The following is a 14,843-nucleotide window of genomic DNA, read 5'->3' as shown; positions in this document are numbered from 1 at the left end:
ATGGACAGTTGTTCATTTGGGGACGTTTCCAGTTTATTTTGGGTAAACACTCCATTTATGTCCGCATAGCTTGGCTCCAAGTTCCACGATTACAGTGTCAAAGTGACACCGACCTCACTCTCTCGGCTTCCATCTGCTCCAACGTTTCATCCTCTTCTTCGCGCTTGCTTTTAGAAGCAGCAGTTCATCCTCCGTATATTCCGAATAGATAAGGTTGTGAATCCCTTATTTGCCCCAAAATAGTCGTCTTCGTTGTCTGTTACCAAGTGCGGAAGTGTGTCGCTATTGAAAAGGAAATAACTGCGTTAGTTCCGACAATGATTAAAATGACCAAAATACGGTAAATATTGTATATATTACATATTATGAACGTGCATGTTACTATATGATATATATACTTACAGTGTGTATAAAAAATGTTGATCAGTTCAGTTCAGTTCAGTTTCAATTTGTTTCGAACATGCATACAACACAATATAATTCATCACATATTTCCAGTTGTTTTATTACAGCACGTCCGAAAAGGAGTAGGAAGAAGCTGAGCTTATTTAATCCTACCCCTTTTCATACCATAGCAATTTTATCCTATTTCCTTGTTCTCTGTAACATGACAGTGAACAAATAAATAATAAAAAAATATTATACCATAGTAACTAAACAAATATTAAATACATAAATAATCTTTGTCTTAATAAAAAAAAATTAAAATGTAAAAAAAGGGTTCAACATGTTCATCATAATTTTTTGTTCTGTGTACTTTGTTTTAAAACTGTTTTAGAGGGCTTTGAAGGCCACAACGTTGACTCCCATTAGATGCATCTTGAAAGTGTTTGTTTTTATCACCTTTAGAATCCTAAAAAAAAGAAAAAAAGACGTAATAACATTCTTAATGATTGTGAATGATAGGCAAAATACCAAAATTGCAGTTCCCCTTTTATGCCAAAAGACTACTTCCTTGGCTAAGACAAACCGAAATGAATGCATACTTACAAATGAGACTCAGAAAACAAGCTATACCAACTGGACAGTGTCGTTATCATTATCAGCTCAGTGTTAAGTAAAATAGGTATCATTAAGTATTGTTTTGTTATTGATTACCAGGTACCATAACTTGGTACCGTATCAGTTCAAATGGGAAAGGCACTACCTACTTACCCGACTCACGACTGACAGGCGTGAACAGAGGGAACAGAGACCTTTAAGGTATTAGTCCACTTGTTGGACATTTTCGGGTTCAAACCATATAAGAGATTACAAATGTTACAACATTTCTTTTTAAGAATTTGTTTAACATGGTCCTACGCTGAGTATCAGCAGTGCACGATGGAAACACTACTTAATATCCCTTTGCAGCCCGTTTAGGCAGCAAAAAGGGTTGGGTCTTCTTGGGCTTGTACTCATTTATCTGGCTTTTCTGATGACGTCCTGTCTTCGTGTTGTTAGATTGGGTGTGGGAAATACTGTAGACTGTGAATAAACAAAGGCGGCCTTCCAGTTCTCACAATCTATGTTTACCTACAACTTTTTAAAATGTGTGAGACTCCACCGCTCACCACTTTGAATATTTTCCCTGCAATTGCATACTTTCTTTGAATATTAAACTCTAGTGTTTTGGGCCCAATTTGAAAAATGTGTGTTCTTTTACCGTGGGTCGAAGACCCTTAGATATATTTTAGGAAGTCAAGGACGCACGGAGCTACATTGGGGTGCCATAAAAAATATAGCAGAAAAGAAGCCTTTTTAATATTTAAGAATACAAGTCCACATGTATTTGTTTTTGCATGCTCAAGATTTGTAAGGCTCGGCTTGAGTTTGAAATAATTTATTTCACCTCAGTCGGTTGTCACGTCAAGCTGCACAAATGGGATTCAGTGGAATTAATGGTTGGTGAAAGAGAAATAAAAACACATTGCAAATATGAAGGCAGTTTGGGTGGTGTCCTAAATTTCATTTTTTATTTTTACACAAGTGTGAATGAAAAAAAATGCCCATTTGAGAGTACATGTAAATAGAAATTAAAATGCAAGCTCCAGTTGTGTGCCTCCTTGTGCACTCGACGTCACTACTACCCCACTAATTGCCAACAAGCTGTCTCGTCTGTAGAAAGCAAATTTCCGCAGTAGGGGCGAGACAGACTGACCTTCTTTGCAGCTCTGACTGAGTCAATTATTTATGATTTGTAATTGAAAAGTGCTTTTTGGACTTTTTTTTTTACTCAAAAGTCTTCAAACTTGTCATCATCCAGCAGCAGCCTAACTCATCGTGCCTTAATGAATAAGGAATGATCACTTCCCAATGTGAGAGAAAATACACTCACGTACACCTGTGCTACTCTCACACTTGTCAGAGCTGCTTTGCTTTAACCGAAAGAATAAAAAGGGCGTCATCACGGTTCGCAAGACTGGAGCTCTGGGCTTTCAGTTGACGTTCAAAGGCTGTCTGACCCTCATTGATGGTTGATGGCTCGCCAGAACTCTCGCAAGTCTGTTTCTAATGTGTATGTTTATTGTCGTTAGAAATAGCTTGTTTTGAGAGTGTGACATCCTTGAATTGCGAGGTTATACATTCGTATTGCATTCGACACAGCCCTGTTCAAAAGTCTGTAGTCTAGCAGTGACACCAATTTAATGTGTTTTGGTCATGGAAAATAATAAGCAGTAGTTCTAGTCTTAGGGTTAGAGTTTCACTATTTTAAGTAGACGAGTCCCGATTGGGAATTGATATCGGTCCAATACCAGCAAAAAACAGATCATATTGGTCATGATTGTGTGAATGTGTGTGTGAATGGGTAAATGTGGAAATACTGTCAAAGCGCTTTGAGTACCTTGAAGGTAGAAAAGCGCAAATTAATTCTTGCTGATATCGTATTGGATCAATATCTGTATCTCAAGGCGCCAATATCAGTATCGGAAGTGAAAAAAGTTTATCGGAACATCCCTCTTATTACATTAAATAATACAAAGAAATGTTAAGCCCACATTAAAAAAGGAAAATAAATACTAAAAAGAAAAAAAGTTGTAGAATTGGAAGACTAAAGTGTGAATTCTGACAAAAGTCTAACATAATTTTGTAATTTTACAGGAAAATGTGTAAATTTTACAAAAATAAAGTTGTAATATAAGAAGAAAATGTTTGTAATATGACACAAAAGAAGAGAATGCATTAGTTATTATATTATAATTAGTTTTTCAGTTAACAATACAACTACATTTTCATAATATTCCAACTTTATTTGTCAGATTTATTCCTCAATAATCACAAATGTATTCTTGTGAAAATGTATAGTATTATAGGAAAACAATGTCTATGTAAAATATTACAAGAAATGCATGTTGTAATAGGAGGATACCAGTTGCAATCTTAAGAAAAAAAGTTGTACTTTAATGAGCATGAAACACATTAAGAAATAACTACACAAACCAAAATCATCATGCCAGCTTTTTTTACATTTATCAAAATTGTCAAGTAATTACTTTTTTGTAAAGATATACCAAATGTCATTTTTTCTTAATGATAATAGTACAGAGTTTTTTTGTGCACCAGTCCTAGCCCTGGCCCTCAGGTCAGGTGTGCTCACCCAGCTCCGGTATCAGCTCAGGATCTTATGACCAGGTACAGGTTTCAGTTACCCCTCTTGCGTCTGATAGCAAGCTGTAATGAGGCCATTAGATCCTGCTAATAGCTTGTCCAAGCAGTCAACTGGAGAGAAAAGGCGCTTGGATCAGCTTGCACCAAGCCAATTGTGCACTTCGTCTAACTTTGCTCAAAATAGGCATGATGTCTTTTCTTCTCCATTACTACTGTTTTATTTTGGTCGTATTTGTCTGATGTTGGCGCAGATCAAGATAAAAGTACAGAGGGTTTACAGTGCACTCGCTATTCACAATAAACTTCCAGCTGTGCAAACTGCTGGATCAGCAATTTCCTCCTTACTGATATTACAACGTTGGTTGCTGCTGTGTTGTGCAATATACTTGTTGATAGATGATCAATTGCTCATTTAATGCTACGTTTTCCTTTCCTCTTTCTCATGCACTCCAAAATCATCATTTAACTTTAAAAAATGAAGTTGTTACTGTAAATACATTTTTCAATTCCAATTATCACCTGCTTCTCAGCTAACCGATGCATATAAACTGTATTAGGTCTAATCTACTACGATCCAAATACAAAAATGCAAACTATTAAATGGTGTGTTTTATTAGTGGGCGTGTTGCGTGTGAACTACTAAGACTGCGTGCACAATTGGGAACAAGTGCAAAAGTGGTGCGGACCGCCCTATTAAAATAAGGTTTTTGCTTGTACTATGCGGCACATATACACCCAGCACACAAATGTATCACTTTTTCTGGCCATTTTAAAGAAGCTTTTACTGGAGTGCATCTACAACAAAGAGCTATGGTAATGATCCAGGTGCAAGAAAATGCATTTTGCAAGATGTTTTTTTTTTCATCAAGGAGATATGTTAATAATACCACCTACTGTATATGAAATATAATATCTCTTATATGAAAAAATAAACCCCATTAAGGAAAACATGATGTCTGCAGTCTCCAAATCAGACCTTAAGTTGTTCATCAGCTCAGAGATGGAATTGCTGAACAGATGTGTAATATTATGTATCTGACAGAAATATGTTGATTGCCGACACGAGCACGGAAAATTCTCGCTCTCTTCCTCGACGTATTGCGCTGATCGCCTCCTTCTGATCGCGGCCAATTTGCATGAACATTTCAAACGTGCAAAATAAAGATGCAAGTGCTAAATGATTATATGTGCATCACCCACCGCCTACTGTTGTGGCCGTTCTAATAATCAACATATATTCTGCATATACACAAAGATCGACACGCTAAGTGTGTTGTGTTCTCCATTTTGCTCATTTAAAGGGGAACTGCACTATTGTTGGGAATTTTGCTGGTCGTTCACAATCATTATGAAAGACTTGACGATGGATTTTTTTTTGTATTCTAAATATTAAATATGTGATCAAAAGTATGCTTACAATGGAGCCTATTCCGCCTATAAAGCCCTAAAAAACACCCAAACACCACCATTAAGGTTTTATATACATGCTGTAAGTATGTATGTAATTAAGTATTGGGAACATTAATTAATTACGTATTTTGATCATTATAAGCATACATGACGCAATAATTTCAAAAACGCATCACAATGTTTGCTTTTTTTCTTCATCACTGATTATTACTCACTGCAGACTTCATGAGAGCCAACAAACATAATAAAACATCACTTACTCTACAAAGTCTGCTGTCATTAGGATGCCGACTGCTGTGATGTTCATGTATTTCCATTTAGATGAAAAATGACGATAAACCTCACGAAACGGGACGGGGGGACCGGGGGGGGCAAGCATATTTTTCTGTTGTTCTCGCCATTCCCGGGTCCTCAATGGCAGTCAAAGTGTAGCAACTTGTCGGAATACCTACTCAGACTTCTTCTGTTCAGGCGAGAGGCATGATTATGATCTAAAATACAATTCCAGGGAGCAAGGTAGCGAGGAAACACCTCGTCAGTCAATCATGTCGAAATTGTACACAGGCTTGTGATCACAGCGCCGCTATAGTTTGTCTGCGTTAGCGCTTATAATAACAATAACACTAATACTTGGTTAATATTCAAGTCAAGAAATGTCAAAATGCAGTATTATTGCCACTTTTTGAATGGTTATTTATTGGATTTTATGGGCGAAATAGAGAACCTCCTATTGGCTCCACTGTAAGCGGACTTTTATTTTATTTACGTTACGTTATTTACGTTAAAATGCATTAAAAAAAAAAACATCCGTCGTCATGTCCTCTGTAACGATTGTGAACGATAGGCAAAATTTAAAAAAAAAAAAGGGTATTTCCCTTTAAGAGACACACTCCTCTGCGGACAAGCTTAATAGAGCAGCTTTGTGTGCACTATCAAGTTTGCACGTGTTTTAATACACGCAAACTATCATGATCATTCATGGCAGGTTGTATTTATGTTTCCTTTCCAGCGCTCTTACTTATCGTTCCACATCCTGTCTGCCCTTTTTCTCAGCCACTTTACCTGTGGCTTAAGAGCTGCTTCTTCTCACCTGCTCTTGATTATGGGTTAGGTTGTCCCTAACCAATATGTCCTGACACAGTGTCCCAAGGATAGAAGGTGACACTGGTTTGTTGACTAATGTGTATGGTGCGTCTTTGGATTTTTTTTTCCTAATTAAAAGACTGCACTTCTCTATTTTGCCTACCTTCTCTGCATCTTGGGGTCACGTTGCCAGCAATCATGCTCCACCTTGACACAAACCTTTATTTTAGCCAATTGAGTATCATATCAAGATAAATATTGATGAGTACTTAATGACATCCCAGTGATTCAACAATGAAGGAAGATTTCTTTCTTTACACATTTAAGTCTTGAGTCACACACATTTCTGTCTCTTCCCTCTTGCCATCCTTTGATGCAAATGTCAGCTAATTAGGGCTTACATGGCCGACCTTTCTCACTTCTCCCACCTGAGCACCGAGACCCCTTGATATGGCGGTGCAGCCCCATGCACAAAACCCAGGTCAGCGTGGCCTTTGATATGCGAAATACCACTAGCTTCCTGCAGGGTAGCTGACTGTAATAAGAGGAAGCACAAAGAGATGGCTTTTATTAAAATGAACTTTACATTCACATGAATGTCCTGTCATTACGGGTTAAGAATAGCACCTCAACGTCATCATTTATGCCAACATAAAACACCTGTAACAACTTTGTATAATTTTTACTTTGTGATTATAGTGGATTTTGCGAGTAGTGCCTCTGCATGTTTTCAACAATAATGTTGAATTTTATGCATTTAGATATTTGGAATAAAAATTGTATGCAAATTTCCATTTTATCTTTATTGTATAGCCCATGACGCAGTAAAAAAAAAAAAAAAAAAGAAAAAAAAAGATAATCTGATCTCTATTCTCTGTGTTCTGTCATTCTCCCTGCAGAGACATCAAGCCTGACAACATACTACTGGATGAACATGGTAAGCTCCTTTTTTAAAGCTTGATTGGTCATTCATGCCTGTTAAATAGCATTGATTGTCTGAATGCTGCAATTCCATCATTAGTAACTGTTAATTTAGTGGGATTTAGCACAAAAGGTTGCATAGCATTTACTTCGGGTCTTTAAAAGCAAAAATGCACCAAAAAGCTGAACAATACCACCTAAAACCAAAATTAATGTCCCACTGTTACAAGAGCTTAGCAAAAAAGACGCTAAGATGAATAAAAGCTAATGTAATAGCGGTGTTTATGTTTAAATGTCCATAGAGATATCAAATAAAAGATGAGGCGATTATCTGGGACATCATTACACCAGCTTTGTTAATGACAGTATGAGTGTTTTTACATGATACAATGTCTTTAAAGTTCCTGTGTTGTCAAATGACCTGCATAAATCCATAGTGGAGCCGTTATTGAAATAATCAGTACAGTACGTGATATAGTGTTCTTATTACTAATAGTAGGCAGTTGCAAGGAGAGAGAGAATATAAATATAGAATACTGCACACAGAGGATAAAACGTCAACAGTTATAATCCTGGTCAACTAGATGAGATAATCTGTTAAACCATTGTACAGCCATAAAGGGTCATAAATGGTGTAAAAAAAAAATGCCCATTCCAAATCCAGACAAAAGAGGGGAGAAGATGAAAGTTAGCGCTATTAAATATGAACATTATTAATGGAGCTCGCTTTTACTTGCTGCGTCAGTCCATCTGTCAAAAAATTGACAAAGCCAGTCTCTCCTCAATTGTCGAATAATAAATAGACACAAATGAATAAGAAACTTGAGGTAAATGTAACGGATCCATGAAGAGGTGATAACATGTTTTAAAGGTGTCATTCTTATATATGTTTTTCTTTTTCTACATTCAAATACTTCCTTATGGTCTACATAACTACATAACATGTAATGATGGTTCTTTGATCAAAATTTTGCATAGATCATGTTGTACAGACCGTCTTCGAACCGCTGTCTGACTGTCTCTTCAGACTGCGCCGTTTGGTTTTTGAACAATATTTGAGTTGTCAATATTGGGTTAAAATGGTATGTCTTTTTTAATTTAATATTTGCTGACCGGGCAGTATTGTTGAGCAACTTCTGTTGTAAATACCATATTTCCGGACTATAGAACGCACTGGTATATAAGCCGCAACCACAAAATCTTTAAAGAAAAAAATATTTTTCCATATATTAGCCACACAGGACTATAAGCTGCAGATATACGTTATGAAATTAGTTATTTACACAAAGATTTTCTAAATGATTATCTACATACCTTAATTTTTTCCGAACGGCGCCTGTAACATGCCAGTAAAACGGCTGATCAAACAAAACAGACGTCATTGTTATGGATCCACCAGCTGCGGAAGCAAGCACTCCAATCAGCAAACAGACTTAATAAATCCACTCTGACGTTTTGGAACAATATAAAAATAATGCCACTGTAAGGTAATTATACTAACACATGTTAGCATATTAGCAAATGTTAACAAAGCTGGCTTGATTACATTATGATAGCACATACCAATATGCATTAAAACATTACTATCAAACATGTGACTGTTTAGTACCGGTAAGTATGAATTGTTTTAGTTCTGTTGTAAAACTTGGAGTTATAAATGTAGAAACCATACATGTGGCGGTTTAGTACTTGTAAGTATGATTAGCTTTAGTTATATTGTAAAACTTGAAGCGATAAATGAAAAAAAATATACGAGTAGAACGTTATGGACAACATGTAGACAAAACGGCACTTTTACTTCTGGTTCAAAGCATTAAACAGAAGGAAATACTGTAGTGAGTGTAGTGATTGCAGTGAACCAACTCGTCCAAAAGATAAACAATAACACATATTTTCAGTGTCTCTGTGGGTGTTTTATGAAAACTATTTGTTGAATACAAAACATTATGGTCGTTGGCGAAGAAAAATCCATCAATTAACCACACTGTTTTATAAGCGTAGGAATACTACAAGAATACACAATGGTCATGTACAACCTTGCATTTTATAATTTCACACATTTAACACCTTAAATTTCACGTTAGAATTTACACACACCATTTGATCTAGAGGGATGCAGCCACAACACAAAAAGTGTCCTAAAAGTGATATAATAGACTCATGGACACAATATTCAATTATTGGATAGACTAAAATATTGGGGAACAATACCAGACAAATCAAAGGGAACAAAACATGTCTTGAAAAAGAATGGCTGGTCATGTCATATTCTGTTACGCACTGATATCATCGCGGTAGTTGAGACCCCAAGATGTGGAGACAGGAGACACGAGATAGCGTGCAGGTAAAAGTGTATTTAATAAAAAGGAAAACAAAAACTATTGCGACAGGTAAGTGCACAAGAAGCAGCAAAAGCGAAGCCTAAAGAGAGCTTACATCCGTAGTCGCGAAGCACCAACACCAGTAACGAAAAAAACTATGACCCGGCCTCGACTAAGCAGTGAGGCTGGCTTATAAAGCCCTCTGTTTAAGATTGGCAGCAGGTGAGAATACTAATCACTAATCACAAGCAGGTGGTGAGAACAGTGTGCAGAAGCAGTGCAGTTACTGCAGTATAACAAAATAAGAGCGCTCAACAGGAACAAAACACCCAACACAGGCAAAACACACCACAAAACCAAAACAAGGCATGACCTTATAAAACAGGTCATGACAATATTCAGTCTTAAATTCTTGCCAATACAGCTTTTTGATTGATATAAATTATGTAAACCTTTTTCCACAGGTCACGTCCACCTAACAGACTTCAACATTGCAGCCATTGTGAAGGACGACCTAAAGGCGACATCCATTGCAGGGACCAAGCCATACATGGGTGAGAAAACAAGTGTCGCTCTTGAATGCCCCCAAAATGCAAAGTAGTGCACGAATACTTAATATTCCATGTTTGGTCGTTCGTACCATGGCAGCTCCTGAGCTCTTTCAGACATTCGAAGGCTCCCACCCCGGCTACTCTTTCTCAGTGGACTGGTGGTCATTGGGCATCACGGCTTACGAGCTGCTCCGAGGGCAGGTAAGAAACAAGCATCAAGTTGAGCGAACCAGACCTGTCGTCTCCGGTCTCCATAAAAATAGAAAGCAATAATAAAGCTGAAATTGAATTTTGCATTTAGACTGATTTTAGTGGTGAAGACGCTTGAACATTTTAGTCACGCCGCGAGACGGATGGCTTCGGGAGCATATGGAAATATATTCACGGTTGTTTTGAGAGGCGAGTAATTGTTGTAATTGATTCCCTCAAATTGGGTTTTATTTATTTTTGCTCGGACTCATCTGGAGGACTTGAACTCAAATGTCATGGAAATAAAGACGATGCATAATCTTGCCACTCAATCTTCATATATCCCATTAAGATATATTACCGCCACCCAGAGTCGTGTATAAAGAGAGTATGGCCAACTCGGTTTCAGCCGATCTCCTCCATGATTGGTCAAAAGGCACGTGACTACAGGGCGCCATGACGACTACCAACTTTGAGCTAATGCTATGTGTTTGCAGTGATTCCTCGTTCGTTTTTCAAAGTGTAAAAATGCCCTGTTGTGCAACGTGGGGCTGCTCCACCCGCGACAATTGTGGAAATCTTTCACATTGCTCTCAACCCGGAAAGAAGACAAGTAAGGGAAGTGAAGGTTCGCCATCAACACTGGACTGATTACGGCGTCCTGTGCGAGGTAAACACACGACACGACGTCTGCCTTTTCTTCAGGAGAGAACACACAGAAGCTAATACAAATAATAACAGAAGAAATGAACAAATTAAAGAGATGACAAAAACATAATATCTTTGAATCTCAGTAAAACTAAAATAATGCAATTCGGTAGCAGCAAAAGAGAAAGTCAAACACATATATAAATAGACGGATATTAAATGAGTAAAACAAACCAAATTGTGGGTGTAATAATAGATGAGAAAAATGAACCGGAAATCTCATACAAAATACACAAAGTGGTAAGAAACACATCAATAACTCGATGAGGCAATTCCTGAAGGAATTGCGTGTGAATGCTCCAATGCTGACGTTGAACTGAAATCCTGGAATTTTTCAATAATTGGTGAAGTGGAGCACACAATTCCCAAACAGGCTGAATATTTTGAAGTTGGAACTGTTTGAATCAGATGAAAAATGTGGGGGTTGTGGAACTTTGAATAATGTACCATTGATTTCAATGGGAATTTCCCCAAAATGTGGGAATTTCGGGAAAAGCTGAATTTTTTTTTAAAAATTGTAAAAAAATGTAATGGTCTGAATAAGTTGAAATGGTTGGTGTTGGAATTCTTCAAATCAGTCGAGAAATGTTGAAATAGTAAAATTTTTAATTAAGAAATGGTATTAAGGAATTCCTGGAATTTCGGGAAAACCGGGAATTTTGCCCTTCAAGCCTTCCTGCATCCAGAAACTTACTCGCTGAGTTTGTAAACAATAACAAAAACGAACAAAAACAATTATTTTGTAATAATAATTTAAAAAAACAACTAATCACTTCAGTATCAGTTTTATACTGATACATTACAAGGTATCGATAGTCTCAACATCCGAATCGATTACCCCTACTTTACATTGCAGCTATAGTGGTTAGCTATAGTGGTTAGCTTCTTGCGTCGTCCTGCTAGGTGTGTGTGTGTGCGTGCGTGCGTGCGTGCGTGCGTGCGTGCGTGCGTGCGTGCGTGCGTGTGTGTGTGTGCGTGTGTGTGTGTGCATGCTTAGCCATTCCTTTTCTTCTAGTCTTCCAGTGATAATGCTACTTGGAAGAAATGTAGTTTTTATTTTTTTATTTTATTTTATTTTTTTTTATTTTATTTTTTATTTTTTGAAATGTAGTTTATCTCCCGCCATGGTGGTGAAGATTAGTATCTTAGGAGCGGCTTCGCCCTGTGTATAGACGACGCGTACGTTGCAGCTTGCTCTCAAATTTGAGCCGGTGTTCTGGTAAGACATGCACCCTCCTGCATGTGTGTAACACTGAGTTAAGAAATGTAACCGTGTCTCCCTGACCGTGCAATTTACTTTGAAGGAATCTTTCACATAGTACAATCTTTAGCCATGTAAACACTGGCACACAGCTGCAGTAAGTATCGGCTGGGCTCGGCGGCTCATTTGCCAATCAGTTAAAAAAAAAGGCAAATATCACCCACCTGGTCATTGCTAGTGAAAATGGTAATGCATATAGTCTCAGTTGCAATGCTTATCATTGACTTAACATTATAATTTTTAGGGAAAGTGGCGAATCAAACACATGATCACAAAAGCAAGGATTCCAATACATCAACTGAAGAAACTGGGCACAAAATCTATCTCAAAATGATCCCTCTTCTTGTGTCATTTTTCCTTATTGGGGGCAGAAAATGAACAGAACCAGAGGCGGTAGGAGGGGAGGACTAGAACAAGTTCCTGATTGCTTTTAAGACTACTTTGTCAAGGAAACTCCTGTGGACAGTTGAACAGCAAACGTTTCTAAGACACACTCTCGTCTCCTCGGTGGGTTACAGAGGCCGTACGTGATGAGGTCCAGCACACCAGCCAATGAGATCCTTCACACCTTCCATAAGGTCCACCTCAGCTTCCCAGCAGCCTGGTCCACGGAGATGAAATCACTTCTTAGAAAGGTACAACCAGACTCAACATGACTCATCTTCATTTTACACCAGTGATAGCGTTGTTGCATTTTCTGTCTGCCTTTAGTGTCTCTTTATAAATGGTTATGCTATTTTTGTTCGGAACATGCTTAACAAGAACCTCATTTGAATACACAGTCCCTCCAAGAATTTGCAATGTTGCGATCGTGCGAATTCATGCAAATTTAACCAATTATACGCAGCCTCGCACCATTGTCCAAAGCCTGCTACTTCCCGCACATTTTGGCTAATCAATGTCAATTTCGGCAATCAAATTTGCCTCTGAGGAGCACTCAAATGCGGACTGTCTAATCAAAACTTATGTTTGTTGTATAGACGAAGGAGGAACAACAACATGTAAAAATATATTAACTCTTCAAAGCTCAAACTGCACAATTGTTGTGCTACGCCTTCTGGGTAATGCAGTATATAAACCTTTAGCATCCTCACTACCTTGTTTACATGTATTTATGTATTTATTTAACCACTATTCATCTTCGACTCTGCAGAGTGTGTCCACTTTGTTGTCATCACTTCCTAAAATGTTGCTCTCTTCCGCCCTTCCTGATAACCTCTCGAGGAACTCTGAAGAAACGTTCATCCTTTTTGCGATTTGAACGCTTCGTACAGCCGAAAACAACGCAACCATAGGGCATTTTTCTTCGAGAAGGGCTAAATGGCGCCTGAGAACGGACGCTGCTTGTCCACCATGCATATTTAATGAGCCGGACGTCGCTTCTTTTAAAGGCCTACTGAAACCCACTACTACCGACCACGCAGTCTGATAGTTTATATATCAATGATGAAATCTTAACATTGCAACACATGCCAATACGGCCGGGTTAACTTATAAAGTGCAATTTTAAATTTCCCGCTAAACTTCCGGTTGAAAACGTCTATGTATGATGACGTATGCACGTGACGTCAATCGTTGAAACGGAAGTATTCGGACACATTGTATCCAATACAAAAAGCTCGGTTTTCATCGCAAAATTCCACAGTATTCTGGACATCTGTGTTGGTGAATCTTTTGTAATTTGTTTAATGAACAATGAAGACTGCAAAGAAGAAAGTTGTAGGTGGGATCGGTGTATTAGCGGCTGGCTGCAGCAACACAACCAGGAGGACTTTGACTTGGATAGCAGACGCGCTATCCGACGCTAGCCGCCGACCGCACGGATGATCGGGTGAAGTCCTTCGTCGCTTCGTCGATCGCTGGAACGCAGGTGAGCACGGGTGTTGATGAGCAGATGAGGGCTGGCTGGCGTAGGTGGATAGCTAATGTTTTTAGCATAGCTCTGTGAGGTCCCGTTGCTAAGTTAGCTTCAATGGCGTCGTTAGCAACAGCATTGTTAAGCTTCGCCAGGCTGGAAAGCATTAACCGTGTATTTACAGGTCCATGGTTTAATAGTATTGTTAATTTTCTGTCCATCCTTCCAGTCAGGGGTTTATTTCTTTTGTTTCTATCTGCAGTTAAGCCCGATGCTATCATGTTAGCTCCGTAGCTAAAGTGCTTCGCCGATGTATTGTCGTGGAGATAAAAGTCACTGTGAATGTCCATTTCGCGTTCTCGACTCTCATTTTCAAGAGGATACAGTATCCGAGGTGGTTTAAAATACAAATCCGTGATCCACAATAGAAAAAGGAGAGAGTGTGGAATCCAATGAGCCAGCTTGTACCTAAGTTACGGTCAGAGCGAAAAAAGATGCATCTTGCACTGCACTCTAGTCCTTCACTCTCACGGTCCTCATCCACGAATCTTTCATCCTGGCTCAAATTAATGGGGTAATCGTCGCTTTCTCGGTCCGAATCGCTCTCGCTGCTGGTGTAAACAATGGGGAAATGTGAGGAGCCTTTCAGAAACCTGTGATGTCACGCTACTTCCGGTACAGGCAAGGCTTTTTTTATCAGCGACCAAAAGTTGCGAACTTTATCGTCGATGTTCTCTACTAAATCCTTTCAGCAAAAATATGGCAATATCGCAAAATGATCAAGTATGACACATAGAATGGATATGCTATCCCCGTTTGGATTAAAAAAAATCATTTCAGTAGGCCTTTAATGAGCCGGACGTCGCTTCTTTTAAATCCAAGCAATAGACATGAAATAAAAACAACAGTCACCTGTATACTCTTTTAATCCAATATAGCAAACATGACAATAGAAA

At 38.3% G+C, this 14,843-nt stretch overlaps 1 protein-coding gene across 3 annotated transcripts in view; it reads left to right on the top strand.

The window, feature by feature from the left end:
* stk32a (serine/threonine kinase 32A) overlaps window positions 1-14,843 on the top strand; it is a 130,543-nt gene that overhangs the window by 75,893 nt on the left and 39,807 nt on the right. For all 3 annotated transcript variants that reach the window (XM_062048708.1, XM_062048709.1, XM_062048710.1), the window contains 4 exons: window positions 6,981-7,018; window positions 9,788-9,877; window positions 9,972-10,075; window positions 12,551-12,667. In XM_062048708.1, the coding sequence (XP_061904692.1) occupies window positions 6,981-7,018; window positions 9,788-9,877; window positions 9,972-10,075; window positions 12,551-12,667 (349 nt within the window). The remainder of the gene's footprint in view (window positions 1-6,980; window positions 7,019-9,787; window positions 9,878-9,971; window positions 10,076-12,550; window positions 12,668-14,843) is intronic.

This window comes from Entelurus aequoreus, linkage group LG05 (assembly GCF_033978785.1).
Source record: "Entelurus aequoreus isolate RoL-2023_Sb linkage group LG05, RoL_Eaeq_v1.1, whole genome shotgun sequence".
NCBI classification, from domain to species: domain Eukaryota; kingdom Metazoa; phylum Chordata; class Actinopteri; order Syngnathiformes; family Syngnathidae; genus Entelurus; species Entelurus aequoreus.
This window is presented reverse-complemented; position numbering and strand designations above follow the sequence as displayed.